The sequence below is a fragment of the Diachasma alloeum genome, unplaced genomic scaffold (assembly GCF_001412515.2).
Source record: "Diachasma alloeum isolate Michigan unplaced genomic scaffold, Dall2.0 Dall_scaffold_00742, whole genome shotgun sequence".
Classification (NCBI taxonomy): Eukaryota; Metazoa; Arthropoda; class Insecta; order Hymenoptera; family Braconidae; genus Diachasma; species Diachasma alloeum.
Genome location: NW_021680872.1, coordinates 119805 through 135432, shown reverse-complemented (window position 1 = coordinate 135432; position 15628 = coordinate 119805). Strand labels below are relative to the sequence as shown.

At 38.5% G+C, this 15628-nt stretch overlaps 3 protein-coding genes and 2 non-coding genes across 5 annotated transcripts in view; 3 read left to right on the top strand and 2 right to left on the bottom strand.

Moving 5' to 3' along the window:
• The window catches only part of LOC107044442 (serine/threonine-protein kinase S6KL), a 24930-nt gene extending 11306 nt beyond the window's left edge, over positions 1-13624 (bottom strand). The window contains exons 1-7 of the mRNA XM_015266312.1: positions 13285-13624; positions 13045-13133; positions 12499-12766; positions 12201-12285; positions 12017-12124; positions 11700-11858; positions 11394-11482 (exon numbers count right to left, since the gene is read on the bottom strand). Of these exons, the coding sequence (XP_015121798.1) occupies positions 11394-11482; positions 11700-11858; positions 12017-12124; positions 12201-12285; positions 12499-12766; positions 13045-13133; positions 13285-13341 (855 nt within the window). The 5' untranslated portion in view covers positions 13342-13624. The remainder of the gene's footprint in view (positions 1-11393; positions 11483-11699; positions 11859-12016; positions 12125-12200; positions 12286-12498; positions 12767-13044; positions 13134-13284) is intronic.
• Positions 6025-9038, top strand: LOC107044441 (neurofilament heavy polypeptide). The gene is made up of 3 exons (XM_015266311.1): positions 6025-6194; positions 6824-7212; positions 7315-9038. Exons 2-3 carry the CDS (start codon positions 6832-6834, stop codon positions 8290-8292), a joined length of 1359 nt encoding a protein of 452 aa, XP_015121797.1. The 5' UTR covers positions 6025-6194; positions 6824-6831; the 3' UTR covers positions 8293-9038.
• Positions 9674-9747, top strand: Trnan-guu. Its single transcript has one exon. It is a non-coding gene; the product is annotated as a tRNA-Asn (tRNA).
• Trnaw-cca lies at positions 10879-10950 on the bottom strand. Its single transcript has one exon. It is a non-coding gene; the product is annotated as a tRNA-Trp (tRNA).
• A 613-nt stretch (positions 13625-14237) lies between the features above and the next one.
• On the top strand, positions 14238-15177 carry LOC107044450 (cytochrome c oxidase subunit 6A1, mitochondrial). Its single transcript, XM_015266327.2, has 3 exons — positions 14238-14404; positions 14675-14829; positions 14959-15177. The coding sequence occupies exons 1-3, from the start codon at positions 14305-14307 to the stop codon at positions 15055-15057; spliced, it is 354 nt and encodes a 117-aa protein (XP_015121813.1). The 5' UTR covers positions 14238-14304; the 3' UTR covers positions 15058-15177.
• Positions 15178-15628: the final 451 nt, after the last annotated feature.

The window sequence follows — 15628 nt, the reverse complement described above, 5'->3', positions numbered from 1 at the left end:
GCCACAACGCGACTAACTCCACCCGAAGCGCTTCGTACCAACAGCTATTCCATATAAGTGCCCATCCAGAGAATACACACTTACTATCAACAGGGAAAAAGCGATAAAGAATGGATTTCTATTAAATTGTTTATTGTTAATGATGCGAGACCATCAGAGTCGAATTTTCTTATTTTAGAAGAGGGGTTTTCAAGGTTTAAAATGAGCCCTGGCTCGTCCAAATCGCATCATTTGATCGAGAGACATTGAGGTTTAAAGATGCTCCATTTGACCCTACTTTACTCTGCCGTATGCCAAGTCTACCGGCGACGATGGCTACTTTAAATTTCTCAATCATCACGACTCTACCGATTTATGGATGAAGCATCAGGAGAAATTGTGACATTTCCACTTAGCGGCAGGGCAACCGCCGTGATCTGCCCATTAAGTATAATGATGTATACAGGTCTACCAATCATCGACGACCAATTATACCTATTCTACTCTCTATTTTCGGAGAAACCGAAAGATGATTCATTATTTTTTTTCTAGTACTGGTAGATAATCTACCAGTCAAATCTATAAATCTACCTATTTTGTCCACGCAATTTTTTGTTTCCGAAGAACGGGCATAATTGTTGAAGCCGACTGGTAGATCTGGCCCCTAGTTTCGCACGGTAGACTTGCCGTCAAATCTACCAATGTGGCCGGTATATTTTCAAAAAATAATTGGTAGAGCTGACTGGCAATTGCCGTTAACTCTACCACTGATGTCCATTCTCCGGAAACAAATTAGAATGGGCATGATTGGCAGAGTTGACGGCTGGTAGACTTCATCACCGGTAGATCTACAACTGGGTAGATTTGCTATTCTAAAAAAATCATTTTTTCGTGAAAGAAAAAATAAAAACTCTTGTTATTCTTACATTTTCCATCACTTTGTCAGCTTTCTTTGGTGTTTGTGGTTACATTCCTCACTGACACCTCCCCCTCATCCATTTTTCTTTCCAATTCTAATTGTTAATGATTTAGTATTGCAATTGCCGAGAAGTACATTTGCGCATAAAGCGCAATGTACTTCGTGCCAACGGTATTATGGGTATTATGACGCTCTCGTCTAACATTGTCATTATTGTATGATGCGAAAGAGGCCCAAGGTCCTCAATGGTTGGGCATCACCAACTCCTTCTTCGTATGAAAAATCATTTTCACTGTGACGAATCAGAGAAAATTATTTCCCTCACAATTTCCATTTTTGCTCATCATTAGAAAAAAAATTCTCTCATCCTTGGAGTCAGCTGACGGGCTCAATAATTACCTCATTCGATAGATCAGAAATATTGAATAAAAAGACGACCCGTTTTGCCCCTATACTTATGAATAAAAAAAAGAATTAAACGAAAAAAATTGAATTTTTTGTTAAAAGATTTTTTCAAGTTTTTAAGATAATTATGGGGCAAAGAGGGTCATTTTTTTGGAGAGTTGTTATCGACCCCAATCGTCAAGAACTTTTAAAAGAGGAATTTTGCGATTTTTAGGGTTTTTCAGAATTAATTTTAAAATTAGTAAAAAGTGATGTCTGGAGTAATAATGATCCCATGAACTGGACAAAATTTTCCATCAAGATTTTTCTCGGTAAAGGCCAAGACAAAATGAGTCACTAAATAGATTCAACTATTTTAGTGTAAATTTTCCCGACTGTTGAGCGAAACAAAGAGAGCGTTTATTCGGGGAGAAGTATTTTCCCTGAGGGGTCATGTCCCCAGATGACCCCCAAACTTCCGGAATTTGTTGAGTGTCATTATCATTGAGCCAGGGCCAGACCTTTACTCGTGACCAAGATAATGGTGAGAAGAGCGAAGGGCCCAGGACCAGGCGAGAAAAACCGGATTTGGGTTTGGGATAAATTTAGAAGGCAAGTAGCACTCAAGGCCAAGGACTTGAACATCTTCGAAAAATTTTATAGCTTGGACTTATTCATCCTCGAGGGCATCCGATGATGTGTTGGAGATTACAGATTCAACGAGAAAAGGTTGAGGGAATTTTTTGCAGAGTAGGGAATTGTCGGGTTGAAATGTCTATTAATTTTCACCTGACACCAGTAGCTTTTGAGATAATGTCATAATTAAGAGTGTGATTTGCCGAAAACTAGAGTTAATATCGGCGATTTTTGACGACCTCAACGGTGAATAATTCATGTTCTTTTGATGGATCAATCAACTTACCAATCAACTTTAGAAAAAATAATCATGATTCACCATTGGAGTATTTATCAAAACAAAAATGTCCGGCGAATTGATAGAGCATGTCCCAACGAACAAATTCATCCCGAGTGCATTGAAATCGTGTGAAATATGTAACAATGTAAACATTCTTCATGACGTACTATCCTTTGAAGAACAAAAAAATTCCTCGCGATATTTTATGCGCGTGCCACAGGCGCAAACTCATAATGCAATTAGAGGATGTGCAACCAGTGACCTTGGCCGTTCAAGTGTAAATTTCAGACGGAATTGTTTCTTCCATTCCTTCACACCAGAGCACGGGCATTATCGACCTCCCCCTCCTCCCTCCCTTCATAGCAATAAAAATGTTCTGTCAAAATCAACGGAAGAAAAAAAACTATCCACTTCGTTCCACAAAAAAATCACCACCGATTTACTCATCACCGGGGCGAAATGGGCCGTTAATAACTTTCAAAACCCAGCGCTGAATGCCCCTATCTATCCAGCCCACCAGGTATTTCATTCCTCAATTAAATAGTTACCAACAATTACCACCGAGCAGTCATGAATCATTCAATTAAATGGCCCGAGTACGTCTCACGTTTTAATGAAGAATAATCCAAGAAAAAAACCTCATCAAATTAGTTATGATAAAACTCGACTCCTGGGATGACTCATGACATTCTTCCATGATAAAGTCGTATCAAAAATTAGCAATTTTGACGCGCGGAAAAAAAAGAGAGGAATGAAAATGATAGCAGAGAGAAATAAAAATTGCAATCACATGTGGACAAAAAAATAAAGGTTCCACCAAAACATGATAATTTTTGTAGTAGTAATTGTTCTCGTGAGTAAACAAATAAATGTATCCCGTGGGTAAATAAATTCGTTATGCAGAGAATTATATGTGGCTTCGGTTTTATCAAGTGTTCTCACTGGGAACATATATTTTTTCGGCAGAACTTTTTTTTTTCCCTCAGTGTGAAATGAAGATTAAAAACCACTCCTGTGAACTTCCTATTTATTCATTTTCTCACTCACCCAGGGGAATTCTTCACAACCGTTACGTACCGTTACCGAAGATTGCAACTTTGAACGAGTCTTGGCTAGTTTATATTTATAGACTGACGTAAATAAAAATATTGAAAAGCACGAAAATTGTGATTACAGGGTATTTGCAGTGACGGCGAAGACAATAACTTCAGATGATCTTCCATGCGGAAAAAATATTGAATGGGGATATTTTCTGTACTTTTCAATAAAAAAAAATAATTGGAATAGATCGTTTGGACTACCAGGAGGCCAGTACATGAAAGATTTTTCAATTTTATCGTTTTGTTTATTTCGTAAAAATTAATCATCGCGGGCGATCAGTCCTTATACCAAAACCACGTAACTTCATTCAATTTAGCATTTCATTAATTTTTTTAATAATAAAAAATGATTCGGAAATTTGATATAAATTATCGAATGGGGATATTTCATGATTTTTTTTTCGATCGAGAGATCATGGAAATAGCATCATTTCGTTCATTTCATTAAAATATCCTTCCTAGGGAGGGATAATGAGGTCACACCTGCCTATACTTCGGGCTTGACTCAAAATAAATAAATAAATAAAAGAGAATAAATTGAGGTAAATCATCGGGGCTGATCAATCATTTTTTTGTCCATTTATTTGTGACATTCTTTAAATATAGTGTATTTCATCACTCGTGCGTAAACACTTTTGCCACGAGTGTCGAACCCGATTTTTTATCACAGAGTGTGAAAAGTAGGATTTTACGAACAAGAGATGAAAAAACGTTATTATTCATACCAAAACAACATAACTTCATTTCTCTTCATCGCATTGATTTAATTTATCAAGACGCTAAACCGACCACAGATGGCGTTGACAGACCAGAGGTGTGACGACACTCAAGGTGATCTGAGCATTTTGAATTCATAATTTTTCAATCATTTTTTAAATTGAAAAAAACCATTCGGAAGATTTCATCTTGGATGTAGCCATAATTAGACATGAATTATAGAGGATAATTAATGCGAGGATAAAAAATTGCATGAAATATCTCCATTGACAATGATAATTGGACTGATTGAACCCAGATTCACACATGATAACAGCGCAAAATAAATATTTATGATTTTCAATCCGCGTTTTTATTTCCAATCTTTTTTCGCATGCAAATCTTTTTTCATCTCACTTGACCGATTGTTTCCACTCGTTGCGCGTGGCAGCAAATCATCATAATTGAGTGGTGGATTTCTCAGAATATAATAAACGTGGTGTTGAGGAAATTATGGGATGTAAAAAATAGCGAGAGATGATGAATAAAAAGAATTATGATGATTGAAAAAAAAAATTAACTTTTGGCTCTAGAGAGGGGGCAAAAATTCCCTCGTTGAGTGGATCGAAATATTTCGCATTCAATTAAAAAAAAATTAATACAAAAAAAGAAATTTTTCTTTTTTTTTTGAGACTCAAAAACAAATTTTCCACAAATATTTCCTCTTCGTGCCTTCTCCATAAAATTGGAAATAAATTTTTCTACTTTGAAAATACATTAATTATCGAACCGATATCTAGGGATTCCAAAGAACCCGTTGAATGTTTCCAAGAAACGATTTACTCAGATCATAATAAACCTCCGGTAAATCATGAGTATTATCTTCAAGACTCCCTGAGGTATTTAAGTATCCTGAACCAGTCTTAACGGGCAGCTCTCCAAAAATCCGTAATTAATCCGTGGAAATGCATATGCTGGCCTAGGCGTCAGTCGTGTGGACCGTTAGCCCCTTCTAGGCGCCTCGAGACAGTGACCTTATGTCACTACATGGAGCCTTCAACCCGAAAACCAAACAACAAAACAGTCCCATCATTTCATCACGTATGGTAAAAACACTTCACTATTATTAATCAGTGATATCAAAAAAACGTTTAAAAATCAATTAGAGATAATTTTGAGTGTTAGCTAATATTATTCAAAGGACCTTGGGAATTATTTCGTTAATTAGCAAGGGAAATTTAACATCTAATTTTTTTAAACGAGCTGTCTAGTTCTATTTATCACTGACTAATTGAGAAAACAAAATAGAAAAATTAAAATATTCAATTATCTTCATCGATATCTCTTTTTTTTTTAATTCAGTGACGAGTTTCCAGATTTATCAAAAAATTGAATGCAAAATGATTAAAAAATTGAAAATAAAAAATTTCGAAAATTTTCGATTTTTTAATTTTTTTAATGGTTCTGAAAATCATTTCATTGAATATCCAGAGAAACTTTGCAGGCGATTAAAAAAAAAAGACTTCCCTATTTCTTTCCAAATAATTCCGAAAACTAATTTCTTTCCAAAGCATTGTCTTTTTCGAGAAAAAAAGATCGTCTTTTAAACAATTCAATGTCATTTTTTCCAATTTACAGAGCAAATAAAGAAAAATATAATAATTAAAATTCCTCCAACAGCTAAGAAAATTTTTTGAAAGAGAAAATAAGTTTCTCCCAAAAACAATCATTTTTCCTCACAATTCCACCCAGGAAAATAATTTTCCCGATTCATCAGATTTCCAAAAAAAAATCCCTAATTTCCAAGGACAAAAAAAATATATTCCACCGAAAAATGAAAAAAATATCACAACAAAAATTAAAAATCTGAAGACCAACGAAAAACGCCTCCCCCCGGCCCGCTGGGACTCATGTCAGTCCACGGAACTAAAACTCGAGGGGTGGGAGTCACCTCCAGGTCCCTCAGGCAGGCTGCGTGCCCGCGCCAGGGGTATATAAGCCGTCCCCGGCCATTCCTACCGACACACGACCGAAACCTCCCTGACAGAGCGGTCCCCCTCGAACGCGCACGCGCCCAACAAAAATTCAAAACGTAAAAAAACCCCCCGTAAACCAAAAGTTAGCTCACGAAACCCGAGGAAAAAAATCAAAGTTTGGTGCACCGCCTGTGTTTCGTTAATTCAAAAGGACTCTCCAACGAGTGAGTATACAATTACCTTCAAATTGCCTCTCTCTTCTCCCCCACCACAGCGGTGACAAAAAAAAATTGTGTTGCAAATCTCAAATATAAATTGCGCAATTGTCATTTCGTAATAATAACCATCAATTATCTCAGACCTCTCTCCGTTCACCGCAAAACACGAAATGAAACCCGTGAAAAAAAGTAAAGACAAGATGACAAGGTTCACAAGGGTCATCAATAATTCGTCAAAATCCTTTTCCAAAGTCAAAACCTTTCAAAAACGCTGTAAACCGTCAACGGAAGAGCGACGTCCCCTCCCGACAATGACATCTTTGTACGTTTCATTGTGTCACCATTAAGAGAATCTGATGATTCTTGATGAGGTAATAGGGGGTCTCTGGCATTTCCTCCTGTCACCCTTCCAATACTTTTAATCTTTCCAATTCCCACCGTCATTCCACATTTCCAGCATCAGATCCACCGATTGACAGACAGCCGCCAGGCCCCAGCATCCTGTCATTACCAGCGATAATTCTAAAATTGTCACCGTCTGGTTGGCTTCCAGTCAAACGGTTCAATGTCACCACAATCCCGAGCATCAATCATCATTTGAAGCGGTCTAATCTCCAAAATTATCTCCTCCACAGATTGAATTATGAAGTACGTGGCAGTAGTACTGTGCGCCGTGGCGCTGCACCAGGTGTTGTCGATGCCAGTTGCCGAGCAGGAGCCCCTGCCAGTGGTGCCCCTGGAGAGTCAGCAGGTCTTGAGGCGAGAGACAAGTGAGACGGTGAGCGAGCACAAGGAGGGCGAGACACCGGAGGAGCATGCGGCACATCAGGAGGCAGCAGCGAGACACGTTGACGAAGCTAAACCTGAACTTGAGGAATCTGTGAAATCTGCTGAAACGATCACAATTGAGGAGGTAGTCGAGCTGAAGGAGGAACCGAAGAGCCCTCAAGCCCAGGAGGTGCGATCAGCCCCGGTGGAGGTACCCGAAGTGCCGGTTGTAGCTGCGACTCCGGCCGAATCTAAGGTATGTGACGACTGTTTCTGATTGTTTTCAACGTCTCGATTCCCTCGATGATCTATCCGATCAAGAATCAAATTATTCTGACCTGAATTGTCATCCTTTCAGGCCGAAGCCGTCCCTGAAGTTAAGAGTGTGCCAGTAGAAGAACCAGTGGTAGACGAAAAAGTCGATGAACCTAAGCCCGTGGAGCAAACAGCCCCTGTCCAGGAGTCAACACCAGCCGTGAAATCCGAAGCCCCTGTGGAATCGACCGTCCCTGTTACATCAGACACAGTTCCAGTCGAAGAGAAAACGCCTGAGGCTGTTATCAGCGAGGAGGCTAAACCCGTTGAGGAGAAGAAAGAAGTCAAACCCGAGAACACAGACCGCGTGACCCGTGGAACTGAGGATGCCAAACAAACAGAGACACCGGTGTCAGCTCCAGTTGAGCCAGTAACAGTTCCAGAAGTAGCTGCCACTGTATCTGAATCAGAGAAGAAGGAGGAAGAGAAGAAGCCAGAGGAGGAGAAGAAGATTGAGGCGGTCGAGGCGGAGAAGAAGGAGGAGGAGAAGAAGCCAGAGGCCGAGACCACACCAGCAGTTGAAGGCAAACCAGAAGAAAAACCAGAACTCAAATCTGAAATCAAAGAGGAGCCAGTGGTGGCAGCAACAGAGGCTGTAGAAGAGCCAAAGAAGGACGGCGAGAAGGAAGTAGCTGTTCCCATTCAGGGAAAATCAGACGAGCCAATAGTCGAGGCCAAGAGATCAGCTGACGAGAAGATTGAGGCAGCTGAGAACAAGTCAGTGGACAAGGCACCCCAGGCCAAGTCTGAGGACATCATTGAAGCTCAACCTGAGGCCGCTAAGGAGGCAGTCCCAGAGCCCCAAAAACCAGCTCAAGAGGCTGTAGAAGCTGCCAAGGAGGAGAAGAAAGAAGAGAGCAGCGCTGAGGACAAATCGAGCGAAGAATCCCTCGAGAAGAAACAAGCCGAGGCTAAATCAGCTGTTACCAGCTCATCGGAGGAGTCAAAGGAGGACAAAAAGGAGGAGAACAAGGCTGAGGAACTACCCAAACCCCAGGAGCTCGGAGAGAAGCAGGAATGATCCTTCTGTACTCACCCCTCAAGCAAAAATCATCAGAAGAAAATATTTTTTATTAATTCTCCATCCAACTCAAAATGTGTGATTGATACTTGTTACGATTGCTTTACATGAATGACTCTCATTATGAGACAAGAGTACGAATGTATTCACTTGACTGATTGAACATTTTTTTTCTTTTTCCTTTATAAACGAGAGAATGTGAAACAATTCCTTTCTTGTTTGAATAATTTTTCATCGTGAAGAATTTGAGAGATTGTCACGACGAGACGTCTTGCCACTCTCCCTGGCGCGATACGACCTCGGGTAAGAGAATTTTTTTTCTTTTCAAATGGTGAAATAATTTTCTTTATTATAAAATTAATCGTTTAACCGAGCTCGAACCACTCGGGATGGTGGCATTTTTGCGAATTATATTTTGTCGCTCTTCGTCACAATTTTTCCTTATGCTGTAATTTTTTTTTTCCGATATAATTTTTATCCAAGAATCCATTTTCTTCGCATCCCCCTTCACCCCTCCAAACTTCCTTCAAATCCATCCTCCGAACATTTTGTTCCTCTAGATGTTATGTGTCATGACTATTGAAAATATTATTTTACATTTAGATGAGAAAAATAAAGTGGAAAAATGAAAAAAAACGAATGGATCAGTAGTACTATATTTTATTATATTAATATTGATCAATGATTTGTATTATTGAGATATCAGAAACATCGTTACTGTAATAATAATTGTGTATTATTATAAATTGTGGCTTTCTATTTATTTATTTTGTTTTGAGGTGGCTCATTGTTGGAGATTGTGGCAAGTGATAAATGAGTGATAATCGGATATTTCCGTTTTGAATTTGGAATAGTGGGAAGGGACGTGTGAAAGATGACAGTCAACAATGACTAATGTGACGATGGTGGGGGAGTAACACTGGATATCTTGGAAAATTTATCATCGAGATAAAAAAAAAAAAAAAAAAGATGGATTTGACCAAAAAAAATCCAGTCCCCGGAAAAACCGAATGGAAAAAAGTAAATCCCATTGTATTTTTTTCCAGAAATCTTCCCGATTTTTAAATGAAAGTAATGGCAGCCTCTCACGGCCTCAGCATCAAGCTAAATTCTACATAAACTATTATGCAAATGTCAAGAATGTGGAAAAGTTCACAAGAATTAGCGGATAAATCATGAGTTTGTAATTATTTAAACAAAATACCAGTGTATGGAATGCAATGATCATGAGGACATCTGTTGAAATGTCAAGGGATATTTTGCAATAACCAAGGTGTCAGTACTGATCGCATAATGAGATAGAACAATCTCTCGGTATGTGAAAACGTTCTTGTTATTCGTCGCTAGCTATTCAGTGACAAATAAATTTTGTCTCGCATCTGCTTCCGTGGCGCAATTGGCTAGCGCGTTCGGCTGTTAACCGAAAGGTTGGTGGTTCGAGCCCACCCGGGAGCGTTTTTTTTTTTTTCATCGGAAATTTTGACAATTCAATCTCTGATAATTCTTGGGTATTATTGATCATGTTAAAGTCGTTTTTGGGGGAACATCGTAGCTTCCGTGGCGCAATTGGCTAGCGCGTTCGGCTGTTAACCGAAAGGTTGGTGAAACCGATCTCATCAACCAATTTTTTCCCTCCAATCATGGTGTGCGCAGTCATAAAAACAATTCCTCATCCCGAAGACTCAAAAGACTCCAATAAATATGATTATCCTCTTCACTATTTGGAATCAATGACACCTCCGTCCGTTACGTGACCTCAAGCCTTGATAAACATGAGAATCATAAACTGCCAACAGTCATAACCCACTCTCTTCACACTATCCCACTCGTAAATGAAATAATTCCACCTCGAGGTCTGTTTAGTCTGCTCGTCTTAATATTAATGTTACACTTGCGACATGACACCTATCCATTTCGAAATAGGACATTGAATAATCCTAGAGATTTTAANCATCGGAAATTTTGACAATTCAATCTCTGATAATTCTTGGGTATTATTGATCATGTTAAAGTCGTTTTTGGGGGAACATCGTAGCTTCCGTGGCGCAATTGGCTAGCGCGTTCGGCTGTTAACCGAAAGGTTGGTGAAACCGATCTCATCAACCAATTTTTTCCCTCCAATCATGGTGTGCGCAGTCATAAAAACAATTCCTTATCCCGAAGACTCAAAAGACTCCAATAAATATGATTATCCTCTTCACTATTTGGAATCAATGACACCTCCGTCCGTTACGTGACCTCAAGCCTTGATAAACATGAGAATCATAAACTGCCAACAGTCATAACCCACTCTCTTCACACTATCCCACTCGTAAATGAAATAATTCCACCTCGAGGTCTGTTTAGTCTGCTCGTCTTAATATTAATGTTACACTTGCGACATGACACCTATCCATTTCGAAATAGGACATTGAATAATCCTAGAGATTTTAAATCATCAAAATTAATGGAGTTGACCACTACATGGCCTCGAACAAAATTAACAGTCCAGGTTTTTCCCAAATACTTCCTCATAAAAAAAACCCTCTCATCAAGCCACGATGATCATGATTAATCGATAAATTATTGAAGAAAAAAAATGTTCATTGACCCCGACGTGATTTGAACACGCAACCTTCTGATCTGGAGTCAGACGCGCTACCGTTGCGCCACGGAGTCTTTATATCTTGTGAACTCTAGTATTCTAACCATACTAGCCAGGTAGGTGAGCCAAATAGATAGCTTTGTTGATGGAAATAATGTGTCGGTAAGGAAAATACCTACCTCGTCTAAGAAGGATAATGCCGAGATAATGAGATATTTATTTTGTCATATTAATTTAAATTGACGAAAAATTGAGGGAAATAAATTGATTGCCCTGAAGAGGAGTGGGATTTACCACTCGAAACGTTGGCAAATGAACGATGAATAAATTGCTAATTTAATTTTTGAGTTTTTTAACATTGTCAATTATGTCACAACTGTCTCAGGAACGTAAAAGACACGTGAAACTTGAAATTCCCGGTTTGTAATTGTGCCAGATCTTCTCGCCACTTTCATTGCGCAACGAAAAATTTTGCAATTGCATATTGATATTAAATATTATAGATTTGTGTTCTTACCTTGTTCGTGAGTAGAAAACAGGTCAGGACCCCCAACGACCACCAGTCGACCTCGTGTCCGTAATACTCTCTTTTTAGTATTTCTGGGGCTGCAAATCAATTTATTAAATTAGTTGTTTTTTGATGGGATTTAATGAGTTTGCGGTTTCGAATCAAATCTCTTAAATATAGAAACTCTCTTCATTAATTCTTATCCGTCACAGGAGTGAGAAAAGTGTGTAAAATGTCCATAACATTTTTTTTTATAATTTCATAAACCTGAAATATTTAGAGGTGATGATGAATCTGAGAATTTTGTTGACTCACCCATGTACTCTGGAGTTCCACAGAAGGTACTAGTCCTGTGTCGGGGTCGCAACCACTTTGCTAGACCGAAATCAATTAATACTGCATGACCCTCGTCATCTAGGAGTACATTCGTTGCTTTTATGTCTCGATGGACTATCCCAGCATTGTGTAAAAAATCTGAAATGACAAAGTAACTTTTATTGATAGAAAATAAAGCCCGAAATTAAGTCCAGGGATAGTTAGAAACATTTAGAATTGAATCAGGAAAAAAAGACGCATTTTTTCTGCTGGAGAAATTACAAAATTATTATTTGAAATTATTTTTTTTATTTTACCTATTGCCAGAGCTATTTCAGCTACGTAAATCCTCACAACTTCCTCAGGTAATGTGACATGTTCGTCGACTAGTTCAAAGAGTTCTCCACCTCCCACAAATTCAGTTACTTGAAATAAATAAATAGAAATTTAATTACAAAGGTAGAATATGAGATTGATGTAACGAATTAATTTTTTCCTTACGTATGTAGAGGGTTTTTCGACCTTGCCAATGGTGTGCCGAGTGTGCGATGAAGGGGTGGTGACCCACGGCCCTCTGAATGGCCACCTGATAAAATAAAAAATATATATTAATTAATATATTACTGACAGGAGAAAGGAGGAGAAAAGCCAGTGTGGATGTAAAACAAACAACACTTTTGTAATATCAAAGAAAATAAATTGAATTGAATTGTATATATTAATCAATTTAATATATTAACTGCTAATTGCCAAAAATCTAGTGCATAAATTTTTTTTTCTTTCAATGCAAAAGAAATACCTCTTGTTTAGCCTGAGAGACTGCATTCTCCTCGACGATTCTGGACTTGCTGATCATCTTCAGAGCATAAACCTTCTTGTCCTCCTTATCCTCAACCTTGTAAACCCTCCCATAGGCTCCTTTGGAGATTATTTCGATGAATGCGTAATGGATTTTAATTGGGTCCTCTCTGACTTTGAATTCAGGGAGGAATATGGCTTCGAACCGCGGCACAGGCCACGCAGTTTTTGCTGAATTCAGGGGATCATTCAAAGTCCCTTCACTCCATCTGAAAAAAAAAATATAAAGGATGAAAAATCCGTTCCCCCAATGAATTTTCTGAATTCCTCAAGTTGTAAAAATAAATGGAGAAGAATTGAAAAATTGCATTCTTGTTTTTGCGTGAATCTCTCGAGAACTGATGGGTTTAGAGAAAAACGTTATCAGATATTTTTTGTAGAAAATTTGCGCAGCTACGAAAAATGCCTATTGATATTTTCCTCTAAACCCAGTAGTTCTCGAGATATTCCCAAAAGTCTTGTCAATGTTCAGAGACAAATTACATACGTCCTCCTGGATATTCTCGACCAAGGCCTACATTCCTCATACACCGATTCTGTTGTCCCAGTGCAGCTGATAATATTACTGAGACTGCACTATAAAAACAAAATCATTGCCTCAAAAATAAAATTTTGAAAAATGTTTCTATCAAAAGAAACAAAAATCCGCCAAAAAAACAACTTTCCAATATCATAAACAATTAAAAACATCTGATGACCGATAAAAAAGTAAAATTTTGCAACTAACCTGGCTGGTGTACGCTCTCTGCGGCCGCCTGTACCCCTTCGCCCCCGAATTTCCCATCCAACACGCGTAAAATCCCCAAAAATCACTTTTCACTTTCACAAACAAACTCTCACAAAGAAAAAAACGATAGTAAATAATCAACAGGTGCACTATTACGCCGACTAAACCCGACTGAAGCTCTCCCAACCTCCTAAAACCCGTCTTCGCAGCGTGACTTCATCGTCTCTATCGTTCTCAAGTGATACCTGACACATTCTACACTAATTGCACTTAATTCTGATTATTCTCGCATGTTAAGTCCTCATTGGCACTCTCGTATGTCAACAACAACATGTGTGCTCTCGTGTTTTTCATTGAGAAACAGCTGACGGCGGCAAAAAGGAGAAAACAAAGCTGTCGAGGTTTAGAAATTGAGCGTGGCTACCACCTGGCGGTCATTTTGTCAGCCTCGATGACTCGAACTGACGTCTGGTCAGTAAAAAAGGAAATAGGCGTATTTCATTGAATTTTTCGCAATACTTTAACAGCATCAGGATGTTTTCTTGGCAGAATAACAAAGAACACTCGATGATTGACACTTGATATCACAACTTGTTTCATCACTAATCGATGGTTGTTCGATGGTCGTTTTTTGGACGAGTGCAGTTTTTGATGCATAAGTTGACCGGTGGTCAACTAGTACTCGACTCAGTGAACAACTCGACCCCCTCGATGGATCGAGTGATCTGTCAGATTTCGATATATTTCGGTACAGACACCAAGCGATTACGATATATTTCGATACAGAGACCAAGCGATTAAGAAATATTTCGATATGAAACAACTTCACATCACTCTAAATTTTGAACGTTTCGTTTGACTTTACCGACCAAAATTGACATGGACCACCATCTGTGGGTTATTCCCGGACCTATGACGTCTTGAAATGGCTGACATTTTAGATGATTCTGGAAGTCTTCAAGTTTGTAGTTCTGGTCGAGACCATTATTTTCCCGAGTGAGGATCAGATTATTGGAAAACATGGCTGGAAGAATTGCCCTGGGACGTTCTTTCGTCCGAAAATACTCTACCGAAACAGGAGCGAAGTTCGATGTTTATGCATCACAGCGTGGATCAGACAGTGAGTAATCCTAATTATCATTTCGGCAATTTTCGTGGTTTTTCTGAAGAGAAAGATGTTGAGGGAGAATTGGAGGCTGAGATTGGGTCGGTTTTCCGAGGTATTTTAAAGTTTTTTGGAGAGATTTCGACCAGAAAATCATTCTTGAGGGGGCGATTTCGAGGGTTGAGCATTGTTTTTCAGGGTTTTTTGGAGGTTCGGAGCGATTTTCAGGAGTTAAATAGACTCTCAATCCATTATGTAATGACAATTGATTCTTGGGTTTTTCAGAGGCAGGGAAAATTTGGAAGAACGTCACCTACTTCGTGGCTCTACCAACAGTTGCACTAGCAATGGTGAATACCTATTTGATGGAGCAGGAGGAGGCGAAAACTAGGAAGAGACCTGAGTTCAAGCGCTATGACCATTTCCGCATCAGGACTAAGGTGAGATGGACAATTTCATGTTTTCAATGGTTAAATTTTTTTGGTTTTCTGCACTCACGTTTCCTCTGGTACACTCAACGATTCACCTGACCTCGATTCATACCACTTTAAATATCTTCATATCTGCAGCGTTTTCCATGGGGCGATGGCAACCACACTCTCTTCCACAACCCCTACAGGAATGCTCTCCCCGATGGCTACGAGACTGAGGAGGAGGAGCACCACTGAGAAAATCACCCCGAAAATTTTCAGTGATAATAAATCGTCAGTGATTTCTAGATTCGTTCTATAATTATTACATATGAATGTGAATAAATTAACATGAATAAAAATTCAATCAGTAAAATACGCCATGACGTCCTCATTGATCTAGTAAAAAACCCTCGAATAATCAATCATTAATTTCAACCAACAATCGTCACTCCATTTTGCCCCCAAATAAACATTAACCATGAAAATGGCTTCGAAAATACTATTTTATTTCTCCTCTATACAACCGTTTGTACTATGACTCCTCTCTCTATCTCTCTCATCTCCACAGCTTTCTTTTTATTGACATAAAATATTTTCGTATGAAAGTACAAAAGTATGAAATCCTATGCTTAAATAATAATTAATATAAAAGAAAAATCGTTATTTACGTTTTTACTAAAAAAGAAATTATCGATGATTTCTTCACTTTTTTTCATTGAAATTCTTTCTGAATTAGTGGGAACAAGCCATTTTTTCATAAAATTTAATAATGTTTTGATAGAATATTTCAGCAAAAATTAAGGTCAGGAAAATATTTTGCTTTTTC